Source organism: Condylura cristata, unplaced genomic scaffold, assembly GCF_000260355.1.
Source record: "Condylura cristata isolate star-nosed mole 26May11 unplaced genomic scaffold, ConCri1.0 scaffold00005, whole genome shotgun sequence".
In the NCBI taxonomy this organism is placed as follows: Eukaryota; Metazoa; Chordata; class Mammalia; order Eulipotyphla; family Talpidae; genus Condylura; species Condylura cristata.
In genome coordinates, this window is record NW_004567106.1 from 59,716,196 (window position 1) to 59,732,737 (window position 16,542).

At 40.2% G+C, this 16,542-nt stretch overlaps 1 protein-coding gene across 1 annotated transcript in view; it reads left to right on the plus strand.

Moving 5' to 3' along the window:
• The window catches only part of NRF1 (nuclear respiratory factor 1), a 65,050-nt gene that overhangs the window by 23,845 nt on the left and 24,663 nt on the right, over positions 1-16,542 (plus strand). The window contains exons 5-8 of the mRNA XM_004677036.2: positions 1,041-1,238; positions 1,815-1,916; positions 7,866-8,023; positions 14,996-15,120. Of these exons, the coding sequence (XP_004677093.1) occupies positions 1,041-1,238; positions 1,815-1,916; positions 7,866-8,023; positions 14,996-15,120 (583 nt within the window). The remainder of the gene's footprint in view (positions 1-1,040; positions 1,239-1,814; positions 1,917-7,865; positions 8,024-14,995; positions 15,121-16,542) is intronic.

Here is a 16,542-nt window from a genome sequence, read left to right on the forward strand (position 1 = left end):
TTGTAAATCATTTGTGTAACAGTTAAGCCTGTCTCCAAAAGAGCTTACGTGTTCCTTGCTCCATTGCATTCCCCATTTATCCTTCCATCACGGTGAAGAAAGGGATGGGGTGGGGGCGTAAATTTACACCTTTCTTTGTGTTGTTGCCTTTTAAAATGGTTTTAATTTTTATTGAGGCTATTGGAAAACCAAAGAAACTTGAAGTAAAAGCATTAACCACTTTGTGAAGACTTTACAAATGTCTTTTTTTGTAGTTAGTAAGTGTCACTGTTGATAAATACAGAGTTGCAACAATATAAAGTCAACCAGGTAGGTCTGCTGACAACAAAACTTATTTTTAAAAAAGAAGAAAAACTAGACATCATTCCTAAAAAACACTTCTTCTGCTTGTTTTTCATTTAGCTTGGAAGTTTACTAACAATCTTGACAGGAAACTCTTGACAAAAGAAATTTAGAAATTTAGACAAGTTTAGAAATTGTCCTTGGGTTAGAATAAGGTTTAAAACCTGAAAGTTAGAGCCTCCTCCCTGGTGACACAGGGGGTTAAGTCTCAGCACTATGAAGCTCTCCACAGCCACTGCAGCACATGTTCAATCCCTGGCCAGGGAACTGACCTCCATGGCACAGACCTCTCCTGTCTCACCCGCTGCTCCCCTCACCAGTGTATTTCAGTACATCTGCCTGTTTTGCTCCCCACTCTGTCTCTGGTAAAGAGAGTGTTCCCTACTCCCACACCTCTGGCCTACACCCCAGCGCCTATATGCATAAATAAATAAAAGAAATCTCTAAAAATAAATAAATAAAAGTGTACAAGTTAAATGAGATTTTGGTCAGTAAGGAAACAAATGGGAAACAGTCTTTGGTATTTGGTACTAAGTTTCTTTGTGTCAGAATCGGATTATAGAAAATAACCATAAAGGATTTTTCTGTGTGAGGTTTGATTTGGTAAATAAGCAACTATTTATTCCATAGTGGATTGAATAACCAACATTATGCAATTCTTTGTGGCATAATGTGCCTTTCTGATCTTTTGGTGACAGGTTTCATGGACTCAGGCACTACGGACCATAGTTAAAAACTGTTATAAACAGCACGGGAGGGAGGACCTTTTATATGCCTTTGAAGACCAGCAAACACAAACACAAGCCACAACCACACACAGTATAGCCCATCTTGTGCCATCACAGACTGTAGTCCAGACCTTTAGTAACCCTGATGGCACTGTCTCGCTCATCCAGGTGAGTAAACCTTGTGTTGTGGTTTCTGAGGTGGGTCAGTGGGCGCCTCACCACAGATTATAGAACGTTTCCTTTGTGTAAATGCTTCTGTGATCTTTACAGCTCCCCAAGACCTTCCTACCTGAAACTGAGTTTTGAAACCTGGAATATTTTTTATTGTTATTTACATGCCTGTGAATAGTTTTCCCGGATATTTCTAAAAACAAAGTACTGTAAAATGTCTTTTTTTTTTTTTTAATCATTTCATTCTGTCAATGACCAGGAAATATTCCTTCTGAATTACCTCTTCTGAGGTAAAACCCATTATGTTAGTAGATAGAGGACCTCTAAAATTTAGACTGGGATGAGAGTAGAAAGCTGATTGATTGACATTGACTACCCAGGGAAGCTGATGGCTTAGTTGACATTAAATGTTGAGATTCATGTTAGTGTCTTAAATATAATTTAAGTAACTCATTTCATATTACAAGGCATATTAATTGTTACCTGTGCTGAGTTTTGCCACTAATTGTATCTTAACTTCTGGGTAAAGAAGAATCCAGGTATTGACACATTACTTTCCACATTTTTCTTTAGGTTGGTACAGGGGCAACAGTAGCCACATTGGCTGATGCTTCAGAGTTGCCAACCACAGTCACTGTTGCCCAAGTCAATTATTCTGCTGTGGCTGATGGAGAGGTAAGAGCAAAGATTCTGTGTACTTCTACTGAAAAACTTGAATATATAGATGAGGACATGAAATAGGAAGAGACTCTATGTAGCCTACACAGTTGTAGCATTCCTTTATTTAAACCTTTCAAAATATCAAACTTTAGTTTTGCAAAGTGTCTTAGGCTGTGTACATTATTTATAACAACTGAAATTCATGGATCATTGTGATCTAGAGGTCAGGAATTTAGTTTTACATTAGCAGGGTAGCATTTTATATAATACACAAATAAAAGGAGATTAGTCTTTTATTTTTATGCTGTGAACTTAGATAATTTTCATCTTTGGAAAAAAATTGTATGATTAAAGCTGGAGCTAACTAAGGCATCTATGAAGGAATGAATATATTTGTAAACCAGTTTGACCCAGTTTGTCGTATTTTAAACATGCCTTTGAAAAGACTTCACAAGAAAAATCAAGATAATCGTGGACTGTGAAACTGAAAGTAGCTAATTTTCATTGGGTCCTAGTGAAGTACATACTCATTTCCACGATGTGTAGCTTCTATCACAGTATTCATTTTATAGAAGAGAAAAGTGAAATGTATAGAGAGGTTAGGTGACTTATCAAAGTCAGAATGAGTTTTGAAGCAAGGTAATGCAGTTAGGGAAAGGTTGTTTAGGCTTTGAGTTCCTAGCTTCAGTGAAGCTTTAGGAAAGCATTCATTACATCACTGTGGAATTTTCCCTAAAGGTACCAGTGTGGTGTACTCCTGAAATTTGACAAATAGCCAGCAAGTGTTAAAAAGCAGAATCAGAAGTAAAACTTAAAGTGTGACCTCACGTATGTTTAAAATCTTGGAGCATTTCTGCTTAGAACACCACCACGTCACTTTCCTTTGTGCATCTCAGGAAGGGAGAGAACTGATAAAGGTCTCACAGCTAGGGAGAGGAAGGGAAACACTGCTGGGGTCCTCACTGCAGAATCCCTGCTGTGCTACTAGTGAATGTGGAGTCAGCCCACACCCTTAGAAGCACCTGCCTGTGAAGGAAAGAAGTGGGCCTAATCGGCTGTTGTCCCAGCTGCAAGAGGTGTTACAAAATGATTTCTCTCTTCAGGAAAAATTTTTCCACCTAGGGAGTTGGGGACGTTTGGGGTAAGAGCTGACATTTGGTTTTTCAGTGTAGAAAGGTAAAGATCAACAGAACATACACTTTTTAAAAGTTGTTTGTTTTTTTTTTAAGACTTATTTGCACATACAGAACTGGGGTACAGCCAGAGGCTCAGGAGTGGCGAGAGGCTTCACCAGAGACAGAGTGGGGAACAGAACAGGCAGATCAATGAAGTACACTGCTGAGGGGAGCAGCAGGCGGGTCAGGAGAGGTCTGCCGCGCTATGGGGTCACCTCCGGGGCAGCCGGGAATCGAACTCATGCGGAAGTGGCTTCAGCTTCTTAGTGCTGTGCTCTAACCCGCTGCGCCACCAGGGAGGGCCAACTTTTTAAAAGTTTTTAAGCATCACAGAAAGGGTATGGATTAACTGAGAGAAATATTTATCAACCTCCGAAAACACTAAAACGGAAGGACATTCCTTGAAGAGTGAGAGGTAGAGAAAACATTGGTGTGCACACTTAATAGAGTTGATACTCGTTGCCTGACTCAGGGAAACCACATTGCCTCTGGAAGGTTTTCTGGTGCTATTTAAAAATAAAATCTTTTCCTAGATACTTCTTTGGCTGATTTTACTAAACAATGTCTCATATATAAAAATAATTAGTGTATTCTAAAGTTCATATGTAGGAAGGTAAAGGAAAAGTCTTATTCTGTTGCTTTGTACAAACATCATTTTAAAGTCCTCTGTTGAAGGAGAGAGTGAAATGTGTATGTAAAAGACCTACTGGTAAATACCCAAATTCAGCCAGGTATTAAAAAAAAATCTAGCTCTTTCCACACTTTCTGTTTTGGTGGGGGGGGGGGCAGGGAAGAGGTGGTGTGCAGGTGAGAAGGGAAAAATGCATATTTCATGCAGTGGGGGAAAGGTTTTTGAGTTTCCCCTAGGTAGTTTGAATCATTTCTTCTAAATTCATTGGATTCACTTTTCTGTGAGTGCACAGAATTTCTGATTTGTTTGAGTAGTTGGCCCCTAAAACAATGTTGGCCCTTTGGAGGTGAAGAGGGAGAGATGTTAAGAGGGAAATGGATGGGGGTTGAGGGAAGTGAGAAAGAGAGAGAGGAAGGAAACACTTTCGATGGAACAGAAATCAAAAGAAGCAGCATGGGTTATATGAGAAGGTGACAACACATTTTAGATTTTATAGCATGGACCCTGTTGGCTTTCTGATTTCTTAGGTGTTGATATGGTTGTTAGCATCTTGGTTTTGAGCCCAAAGAACTATAATTAGTCAAAATATCTCACCAACTTGGGGTAGATAAGACCACGTCAGCCAAAGAAGACAGCCTATAGGAGTGTCACGTCAGTGACTCAGTGGGAGCATCCTGCTGTCCTGCGCTTAAGCATCTTTTTTCCCAAGGAAGAGAAAGTGACCTTACAAAGTAAACACCATCTATGCTTCTAGATGTTGTAAGATAATTTTGTGGACCCTTACTGTTGAGAGCTCTTAATTATCAAACTACTCTGCCTTCAACATAGAGCTACTTGCATTTATAAATAGGGTGATCTATTAGGCTATAGATCTATAGGGCTATCTCTTCTATTAATATATGGTCTCTCAAGTCTGTTTGAATACTCCTTGTATGCTGGGAATACTTAATAAAATCTAAGTAGTTACAAAAGAAACAAAAATCCCTAACCTTCAGTAGCCTAAAATTAATTAGGGATATAAAAAAAGTTCCATAGACATTTAGAAATGAGCAAGGAAAGAATTTTTAAAATAATTTTAAGTAAACTTATGTTTATTGATTTCAAAATATTTGTGCAATTTAAATTTTGACAGCATATTTACAAATAAAAGTAGATTTGAGGATTCTGATGTGTGACATGACAACCTTTGGTATTGGTGATATTGATTGCCTTATGCGTCAGAAGGTTGAAATTTGAAATAGAATGATAATGATGGTATATGATTTATTAGAAGAAGAAAAAAACCAAAGTACAAAGATATCAGAGATATATTTTAAACTGAACTTATCGGTACACATACTGTTTTGAGGTAGCACCATTCTTTGTAGGTGGGTTTTTATGAAATATGGGTAAACTAAAGAACAGTGTAGAAAAATAGGAGTAAAAGGCGATATCCTTCATCCTTCCTGTTGTAAACACCTTCTGAGTACCAGGTGCTGTTGTCACAGGAAGACAAAGATTGCTCTTGGCCTTTAAGGAGCATGCAGATAAGTGGTCTTGTAGGGAGGTAAGAGTCTCATGGAAGCAGGCCCAAGCTGCTACGAACACACAGGAGGTTCCTTAGTCCTGGACTAACTGTTGGGCAATGGAGTTATCTTGCCTCCTTCAGTCTTATCTGAACTCAGGCTAGAAGGGTGAGCAAGAAGCACAGGCTGGAGGCATGGGTGTAGCGCTTATAAGGCACGGTAAGTGTGCAGTTGTGAAAGCTTGGAACAGCCACAGGTGGGTCATCGCAGCTGGAGGGCTAAGAGGAGCCACAGTTGGGAGAGCCCCATCATCAGAAAAGCCTGAGAGCTAATGGTACATTCTCCGATGGTCTTTCCCTCCTAGAGCTTGTGTGGCCCTTCCTTTGGGATATGTTGACACGCAGACAGACATCAGTAACCACACAGTGGCTCCGCAGAGGGGCAGGGGGGGCAGCACCCCGAGCAAACACACGGAGGCGCTCAAGAATAGTGAATTCCAAAGAAATATTAACACCGAAGCAGATTGATTTATTTATCCCCCATCATATTTCTGAACAGCAATCTTTTCCTCTGCTTCTTCCTATTTCTTTTCCATTCTTTACGGCATTAATCTTCCATGCCGTGTAACGCAACTTCCCGAAACAGAGAAGCAGCTCCAACAAGCGGAAGGTTTCAAAGGCAGAAGGCGCCAGGGCAGGCCAGCTTCAGCTGATATTTTGAGTGGAATCATGACCATCTAAGAGTTGGTATCACTTGCTGTCTAAAAGCAGCATAAGTTTGTAGTGATGCTCATTGGAATAATGAGATCAAACACATAACTACCTTAGGAAGCAAGAGTTTGTGGATGGACAGCATTGCATCTCTAAGGGGAAGAAAATGAGATAGCTCTGCCTGCTAGTGATGGACCGGGAGGCTTGCTGGCCACTGAAGAGAGAACTCTGGGGCAAATACAGAGGTCGCTCAGAGGAAGGTCGCGTTTTCTGGGAGCTTTCCACAGATATTCTGAAAAACGCTGTCATAATCTCAGTATGGTAATAGAAACAAAGTAGGAGGCATTTAAATACCTGAGTTCATGGCACTTTCTTGGAACATGGATCACACAGGTCCTGTTTACTACTCACTGGGCCTGAACAGTGTGAAGCTCGGACTCTTAAGAACTCCAGTATGTATAATTGAGCTCTAAGAGGTTATAGAAATATTATGCCTGAGCTGGTTTATTGCCTACCAGATTACTGAACTGAAATGGGTTTTAATGCCCCTGCAGCTTTTTGTTTATAGGAAGACCAGTTAACCGCAATTTATTTATTGCGTGAAAAGGATTGAAGATTCTGAATAAAGAAAACTGTTGTACTAAAATCAGTGGTTCTCAACCAGGAATAACCCCCTGGAGAGTATAGTTAGAGATATGTTTCATTGTTGTGACTGGGGAAGGTGCTGTTAGCATCTGGCTACCATGGAGCCAAGGGTGCAGCTGAATGTCCCGCAGTGCCCAGAACAGCCCCTTCGGTAGAGCTGTTGACCCAGAATGTTATCAACACCCAAGTTGAGAAATCTTGTGCTGGACTCACTAGCAACGCTGAATTCTCATATAGTCTAGTACTAGGTAGTATGCTTTGTTTTATTCATAATTCTTTCCAGCTAAAAGAAAGCATTTTTTTTTCTAATTAAAAAAAAAATCTTTGCTGAATTTGGCAGCTTTCATCAGAAATAAAAATGTAAAGTGACTTCTTGTCTACCAGTATCAGTTCTAGGAATTTACCCTATAAATAACTAACATACAGTATACAACGTAGTTTATAAAGATATTCATTGCAGTATTGTTTGTAATAGCAAAAGACTGGAAACTATCTAAATGCCCTTAGAAAGATAGGTTACTTAATAAATCATAGTGTGTCTGTAATATAATGCTGTGCAGCCATTATTATGAATCATGAATGAATGAAGCGGTCTAATTCATTCCAAAATAGCTGTTTCAGAACTGCATTATTTGTGGAAGGAAAAAAAACAAAGTAGCAAAAGATATATAGAATATGCAGCCATTTCCATTTTTAAAAAGGAGGGGGGAGGTTGGGGGGACACAGGAGTGTGCTGTAAGCATGCTTGCACATGGAGTGAATGACTTTGCAAAGATAAATAAGTAAAAATATTTGGCTTTTGGAGTACTGCTTTATATTCTCTTTGTACTGTTTGAAATTTTTTAGAATTACATTTATGGTTTACTCGAAAAATTGTTTAATTTTTAAATAGGTAGTGCATTGATATGGTCCAGATATTTCAAAAAACGTGGAGAAGTACAGTGTGGAGAATCTTGCTTTCTGTTTGTCTCCTATCCAGCCTGCACACACATACCCTCTGCACACTTACAATCAGTGATTTCTTTTGTGTGTCCTTCCAGAATTTCTTTATGCAAATAGAAGCAATTTTAACTGTATACTCTAAAAACTCCTTTTTTAGCAGAATAGATAGTATACTCCAAACTATATCTACATTTTGTAGGTCATGCTGATTTAAAGTATAAATATATATGTGTGTGTGTCTGTATATACACACACGTATATATTTCACTGAGCACATAGCAGTTTGTTAGAAATGACTTAAAAATCATAATCCTATGTGACTTTGATTCTTAACCATCACCTCTCTTCTTCCTCAGGTGGAACAAAATTGGGCCACGTTACAGGGAGGTGAAATGACCATCCAGACAACGCAAGCGTCAGAAGCTACCCAGGCAGTGGCGTCGCTGGCAGAGGCTGCAGTGGCAGCGTCTCAGGAGATGCAACAAGGAGCTACAGTCACCATGGCTCTCAACAGGTGGGGGCGGGGTGGAGAACACGGGGATGGCGAGTCCGTCCCAACCTGGGGGTTGTAGGAGGGATGCTGTGACTCAGATGGTCACGAGTGGTGCTTGAGCCTCGCCTACACCGGCCGTAATCCAGCCTTTTGACGGTAGCTCAAGCCTGCCGTCAGGACCGTGGGTTCCTTTTGCTATATCCTATTCTGTACCTGTTTAACAGACTGAAAGCAAAAAGGTTGGAGTACTTTTGTGTTTTTAAAGGGACCACAGGACTACAACAAATCAAGAGACGTCAGAATTAGTTTGCTTTTAACCTCCATAAAAGAAACTGCTTTTTGTTGGGATTATTACTCCATGTTGAAGCAGGAGAGAGCTGATTTTCATGGAATTTGTTTCCCATGTTTATCATTGACTTTGAAATAAAGCAGGTTTTCAGTAAATGGGAAAAATAATGGAGTTTTCCCTCTGGGCATGTGTAGGAAAGATGCTGCAGAACGGTATTCTCGAGTAAGGTAGTTTTTAAAACTAAATTACAACATTACCTGCTTGGTCCCATCTACTGGTTGTTGACAGAAAAGATCATCTTCATATCATTTTTCTTCCTTCCTGACACAATTTTATTTTCAACGGACCCAGACATTTTACTGACTGGTTAGGAGTGTGGCCCTTAAAGCCATAATTTTGGGCTTGAACCCCAGTTCCTTGTTGTTTGACCTTGGGTCAGCTTTCCTCTTCTGTAAAATGAGGAAATAAAAGGGGTGTGGTGGGGATGGATTAAGTCCATACATGTGCGATACTTTGGTCAGTGCCTGGTTCATAGTAAGACGACTGTCCACATTATGTCCTGCACCTGTTCGAATGTCATTGAGTGAGTATATGGCACTGCTAGGTAGGGTTGTATTAAAGATTGGGCTGTCTTCAAAGAAATAATACTATTATTGGGGGGCATCAATTAAAACATACAGTGAACAGTGTTACTTGGAGTATATTTCACTGTTGAATCATGTAGAACAAACTATGGAGATTGTAGAAATTCACAGGTGGGATCACCTCCTCCAAAATCTGAAAAATACCAGTGAGAGTTTAGATTAGTTGTACTAAATACTAGAAGGCCGTGGTAGGCTAATGTACAGATATTTTCATGAGGCTGTTTAGTCTAGTAGCTGAAAAAAGAGTTCCAAGGTCATAGAGATGCAGGTTTAAATTGTAGATTTGCTACTTTGATCTTGAGAAACTTGACATCCAAGCTTTGGTCTCCTCAGCCTTATAATGAGGATAAATTTTCACTAAACAGAATCAAAATTATTTCAATGAGATGATATATATATATATATATAACTCATATCAGACTGTCTAGCTTGTAATTAGTGCTTCAGGAATTACAGTTATTATCATTTTGATTATGTTTTAAGACTGGTCTATTCAGAACTGATTATAGTGAGAAGAGATTAGAAATAGGCCAGTTAGTGACAAGACAGTCTTTAGGTATATCTTGTTAAAGACTTGGAAACCTTGATTTCATTGAGACTCCAGCCAGTAGCTTGGATATTCAGTGAAGTGTGAGTGTCCTGGGAACCCTATACATAGTGGAAAACATGAGGTACATTCTGACTCCCTTCAGTGTAAGGACCAGGGCTTATTTCTAAAGGAGAGGAGGTAATGGTTTCCCCTGAGGACTTGTTAACAAACTCAGATGCAGCTGAGGTGGCCACAGTGTTTACTCCAAAGGAAGGTGAATACGATTCACTGTGGCATGTAGGAGGAGTAAAGAGATGTTGAAATCTGTTTGCAACCAGATAGTTCAATGCCCCGATGAATGTTGGGGGATGAAGTGTGTTGCCGCCTCTGATGGGGCTGTAGAAACCAAGTCTGGTGGCAAAAAGTAGACTACAGCACTAGACTACAGCAGGATATTGGGGAACATCAGGGCTGTCCTGATCCCAAAAGCAGTAACTCACTCATGTTAGCAGGGTGGGACTTAGGACGCAGGCCCATAGTGTTTGCTGCTCTGTGGGATGAGACACACACTCAGCTTCTCCAAAATTTGTTGTTGGAAGTCATCTTGGTGAAAAATACACTGAGAAATCCTTTTCTGTGGTAACAAAGCGATTTCATAGGCCAGCCCCCTCCAGCCTAAACGGTTTCAGGTGCGTGGAACCAGCATGGACCTCTAATGACCTGCTGCACCTCCCCCATTGTAAACAGCAGAAGGGGGCGAGAACAGAGGCAACAGAGGCGGCTGCATGGAATGGCCAGTGGGGAATAAGAAGGCAGGGACCGCAGGCAGGGAGGTAAGGGGTCAGGGCCATGCAGGACAGAGCTATTCTTCAACCATGCTGTTAACAGGTCAGAATGTGGACAGGGCCCTCAGCCTTTAGGCCCCACAGCCTTTAGCCCACATGGATTTCTAATAGCCCAGCCTAAAGGGAATGGAGAAATTGTCATTTCAAAAGCCTGGAAACTTAAATTTTCAAAAAAAAAAAATAAGTAAATTAGCACTTTTAGGAAGGAGATAAGGAATCCAAGTAAACAAATGAAGGGCAGGGAATCATCATAGCTCAAAAAAGCTAAATTCAGCCTGAACAACGAACCAGAGAGGAAAAGAAAGGAAATAAAACAATTTACTTATTGTGATATAATGATTACTTTGAAATTTTGGTTCTTTGGTTAAGCGGTGCAGACTTAAATCCCTCTTCAACAGTCCCTCTTCAGATTTTTTTATTTTTTTTAATTACTGAGTTTTTTTTTTTTTTAAGATTTATTTATTCATACAGAACTAGGGTACAGGCCAGAGGTGGTGAGAGGATTCACCAGAGACAGAGTGGGAAGCAGAACAGGCAGCCTGATGAAATACACTGCTGAGGGGAGCAGTGAGCGAGCGAGATAGGAGAGGTCTGCGCGCCATGTGGGTCAGCTCCCTGGCGGGGATCAAACTTGCACTGAACTGGCTGCAGCTCGCTTGCAGTGCTGCACTTTAATCCGCTGTGCCACCAGGGAGGGCCCCACAGTCAGTTTTTGAAAATGTCCCACACAGTCCTTACATACCAAAGTGATGTGATGAATAATTGTAGACTGAATCCACATTGGTTTAGTAGAAATGTGTGCTGTCTTATCTACACTGAGACAGATTTTAATGTATGTAAGGTATTAATTTTAAAGAAAAATCTAATTTGGAGGCCTCCCTGGTGGCCTAGGGGTTAAATCTTCTCAGCACCACTTTCTGAATTTGATCCCCAGCCAGGGAGCTGACCCACACGGTAGACCTCTCCTGTCTTGCTCAGCAGTGTATTGCAGTAAAGCCACCTGTTCTGCTCCCCACTCTGTCTCTGGGGAATCCTCACCCCTCACACCATCGGCCAATAGCCCAATTCTAGACAAAAAGAAATCTAATTTTTAATGAAAATGCTATTGACTTTAAAGTAGAGGTGTTATAAAGTACCAGCTTTAAAAAAGGACTAGTACTTATTCAGTAAAATGGGAAGGACCCCCTAGAGCAGAGCTTCTTTGTAGATGAGGAAAGGACTGTGCAACTGCATCTTTCTTTGTAAAGGAAAACTTAACAGATAGAAAGTTGATGAAAACTTCTCATTTGTAACTGTGGTGTGGAAATGACTTGTCAAAAAATTGTCAAGTGGTAGCTTAGTGACACTTTAATCCCCTTTCGCATTTAGAGGTATCCTTTTTCTAGTGGTATATAGCTTGATCATTTTCCATGAAGTCCAGCATGATGTTTTTAGGCTAGGGTTAGAAAAATCGGCTTGCTGACCACCAGCGTCAACATTGTGTTTAGGTCTAGGTTAGAGAGCTCACCATTGCTGCTGTGGTCCTGACGCCTGCCAGAGATGAATATGACCTTAGCACCTGTCAGCCTATGGGATACTCAGCCAAGGTTTTAAAGTGATTTCAAATACTTGGAGCTTCAGATATAAAATGGTGTGAATACTGCAGCAGGTAGACAACATTTCAGTGCTTGGGTGCTGCCCTCCCCTCATCATTCAGGAGACCCCACACAACCACTTGTGTTCAGGGAGTCCAGAGTGGCAGGATTCACTTTTGATGATCACAGACCTGAGATTATTTTGATTAAAAGTTATAGGAAAAGAGTTGTCACTAGAGTAGCTGAACCTTTTCCAAAGATTATACATACATAGCGCTCCCTAGTGGCGCTATGGGTTAAAGCATAGCACTATGAAGCTCTCCGCAGCCACTGAAGCACAAGTTCAATCCCCAGCCAGGGAGGTGACCCACATGGCCCAGCAGACCTCTCCTGTCTTGCCTGCTGCTCCCCTCAACCGTGTATCTAAGTAGATCTGCCTGTTCTGATCCCCACTCTGTCTCTGGTGAATCCTCTCGCCCCCCCCCCCATATACCTCTGGCCTGTACCCCAGTTCTTGTATGCATAAATAAATAAATCTTTTAAAAAAAAAGAAAGATTGTACATTTCAACTTGGTTACAGAAGTGTCAGTGCAGAATTTACAATATTTTTTTTATTATTATTCAGTGATAACTGGTACTGTAAAATCAGCTGGTAGTAGTATTTGTTGACCCAAGTTTCAACATTTAAAATGAAGGCTCTAGGCACAACCATATTATACTATTTCTAACATACTTATGAAGCACTTTAAAACTAAAATATGCCACATAAAATATAAAGAATGCCCTTAGTAGTAATTCCAGATCCAAGGTCCCCTCTGGCTCTGAATTCATGTTACAGATACTGTGAAATGACTAGCTATATAGGTATCAAGTTACCGGGAAGTATTTTAGCACAGAAAAAGATTTTATCTTTTTCATTGGCTGCATATAAATTCTATTATTCTGTTCAGCCTTTTTGCTCAACCTCAGTTATATCCCAAAAGTTTTTATGATGGGTGCATGGTAGAATTCTCGCCTGCCAAAGTTTTTTATGAAGAAAGTAAGTAAATTTAAAATATGTACTCATGACCTTGAACCTAGGTCAAAGGGAACCTAGAAATTAAAAATTGTCACAGCTAAACAACTAGAAAAAATGGAGAAATGAGCAATTTTGCATTTCATTATTTTGCATGAATATCGAAGTATAGTCACATGGAGAAATACAACATTAAGTAGAAAAAGCATACTTCTAAACTGCGTATATAATCTATTTATCTGTTTTTAAAGTTGTATTTAAGAAATAACTTACCTGTAAATTTTCTTTTACACCTAATGAATTGCTTATAAGTTTTCTAACGATTTCATTGTCATAAATAACTTTTAAACACAGGGACATAAAAATTAAAAAGCAAGGCAAATTAAGATGGGGAGAATTTTATATTTAATGAGGCTTTTCTCACTAACATTGGGTTTCTTTCACTGCTTCCTAGAATCCTTATCAGGAAGATTTCCCCAGGGAAAGTTACTCATCTGCTGTCTTTCTTAGTGAATGTGATAATACTGAGTTTGGTATATGTTGCCTTTGGGGGGGGGTGTCAATTATAGTTTTTGAAACTGAAAAACAAAATATACAACTTGGAACGGCTTTGAGGCAAATTGTGCAATAAGGAGATTAAGTAACTAAAACAAAATTTAAAAAGCAAGTAGTAATAAAAAAAATTTTGACACAGGCCCAGCAGTACAAAAAATAGTACACGAGCAGCATATGAATGATACACCCCTTTTGCAATAATGCAGCTTTAAAGACCATACTGTTGACTAGCCACAGTCCACACAATTTCAACAATTTTCTGACATCTCTTGAAGAAAACTAATTTAATAAAAGCCAACATTGAACTGTTCCCTCCTTTGACCACTCCATCTAAGCTTGCTTTGCCCACAGTCATGTTGCCCCTAACCAGACTGTAGCCCCTCACCCGTCCCCACCTATGACTTGTGATTGCAAGAAGGCTGCCATGGTTATGACAGAGCCTGCAGCTTAACAACGATATTCTGTCAGCTGCTTAGCCACTACTAGTAGACCCAGCCCTTGGTCCATCTGCTAAACTAAATGATACCTCTACTCCATGCCACTGTGGATATTCCCTCACTATCTGTGTGAAGTGGTAACATTTATTTGCCCAGGAGAGGTGAGTTTATCTGTTGTTTTTTGTGTTGTTTTTTCCCCACATTTTAATATCTGACATTTAGATGGTAATTATCTTTTTCATTGGCACAGAAAATAATCTAAACATTGTAGATAAGAAACCTTAGTGGTTTGTAACACCATATGAAATCAGCAAAATGGGTGTATAAACTGCTAGGTGTGGTGTACATTATTAATAGCTGTTGTATTTTTGTATTCTGTGGACAGTTTGCAACGAATGGATAATTTAAATTTTTAAGTCTTAGTTCACTGCTGCCCACATGTACACGAGGCAAAGGAAAAGCTAGACCCTGCAGGAGATTAGTCGCCCATTACTTTGTATTTCATGATCATAGAAACCAAATTGTTGTTATTTAATATTAATTGAGTAGCTAGTCCAGGTTGCTGACTCCTATTATCATCCATCCTAGGCTATAAAACTTCTTTTCAGATGGCTTGCCTTATGTTACCGTAAGCAGAAAAAAAACCTGGTGATTGACAACCAAAATGGCTATTGCATCATCATATGGCTCAGAGCTTCCACTCTGGCTTACTAGTGCTCAGTTGATATTGATAAAGAAGAAATGGAAATGAGTGCACTTTGTCCTCAAACACCCACTTCCTAGACTTAAAGAAAACCCCACGTTAGCTTTATATATACACACACACACGTGTATATATATATATATATATATACACGTGTGTGTGTGTGTGTGTGTGTGTATATATATATATATGTAAGACTTGGATTTCTCTACCTATTTTTATCATCATTTTAAAAAGAAAATCTGACTTTTTACTCACTAACACTGGAGTTTTGTATTTCGTGGTAGCTCACAGCCCTGGAGTGGTAAAAAGATCCAGGGAGGGATGAGAGGATGGTGTGTCTTGCTGCTGTATTCTTTATTCATCTGACACATCCCCTCTCGCCTGTTCCTGTACCCACAGTGAAGCTGCCGCCCATGCTGTCGCCACCCTGGCCGAGGCCACCTTGCAGGGCGGGGGACAAATCGTCCTGTCTGGGGAAACCGCAGCAGCCGTCGGAGCACTTACTGGAGTCCAGGATGCTAATGGTAAGAGAGCATAAATATTTTATTGAATTTATTCCCTGTTTCCACTTAAACCTTCATGACATGACTGTCAGCATACCCTTCAGAACGAGGCTGGGCTTTGATTTTCTTTATTGTGGGCAGTTGACGCCTAGGAAGATTCTAGAAGCCTCTGCTTCCTTTCACTAGTAGACTTGGGATTTCCCAAAAGGAGAATACCATGACAATGGCTCCCTAGTGAATGATTTATTTGAAAAGTGACCGTTTTGCTGTGACAGGACTTGCAGAGAGGCAGTTTGAGATACGCTGTGGCGCACATTTGGCCTTCATTTCTCCTGTGGGGCGGTGTAAATCAGTGGCCTTCACTAGCAGAGACTCTCCTGTGGATGGGTATTTCAGGAAGGGTTAATGTTCTATTTCCAAAAAGGTGATCACCAGACTATGATGAAGGCTTTTATGGCTGATGCCATGGGTTCTGTTTCCTGTTGTATGTGGCATCAGCAAGGACCTCTGGGTTTAACCAGTAACATGCCACCACCCTGCCCTTCTCTCCCAGCTCTTTAACTGTGTGTTGGTGATATCCTGAATAAACAAAAGGGATAAAGTTCATAGAAATTTGGTTACAAAAATTTACTGCTCCAGCCCAGCTCTTTGGATCTACCTCTGCAGACTCTGGGAGTCAGTTACCCAGACTTGGGCTGGTAGGAGAAGTGCCTCAGCTGTCTGGTTAAAGAGGAGGATCAGCCCTGTTCAATGAGATGCTGTGATTGCTTATTAAACTTTTAAAAATACACATATATACTTAGACAATAGCAAATTTTTTTTAAGTTGGAAAGTTCTTATCAGCATTAGTAACTAACAGGAAAGTGGTTGGCCTTCCTTTAGGATCGCTCTCTAAATCTGAATAAGGTGTTAGTTGGAAGACACAGTCCTCATTTGGAAGTGGATAGCATAAGTACTGTGAAGAGCCATTGTGGTTTCTGACAATCACTTTCTTTAAAAGGCAAACAAACAAACCAAATACTAAAACTATAACTTGCTTTCTCTGTAGGGCTGGGGGTACTAGAGAGGGAGCTGACCTTAGCCAGAACTCTGCAGGACAAAGTACCTTGTGGCCATACATGCTTAGGATTAAATGTGCCACAGATGAAATTAAGGAAAACCTCCTTTTTAAGCTAGATTCCTACCCCTATTTCCTTAGCTTTTCCTGTTGTTCACAGTAGTCCTACCCTACCTGGAACAGAGAAGGCAGGATATATGGCCATGTCACATTTTCACAAGTGCAATTGCTTGCATTCACTATGGGACTGCTAAGCGTACTCCCTTTGTGCCCTTGCAATGGTCTTGGCCATCTGAATGAGAATTGGCTATAGTTCAGGCTTCTCCCCCACCTCAATTTTTCAAATGAATGAATCTATAGGTAAGTGCAAGGATTCTCTTAGTCTC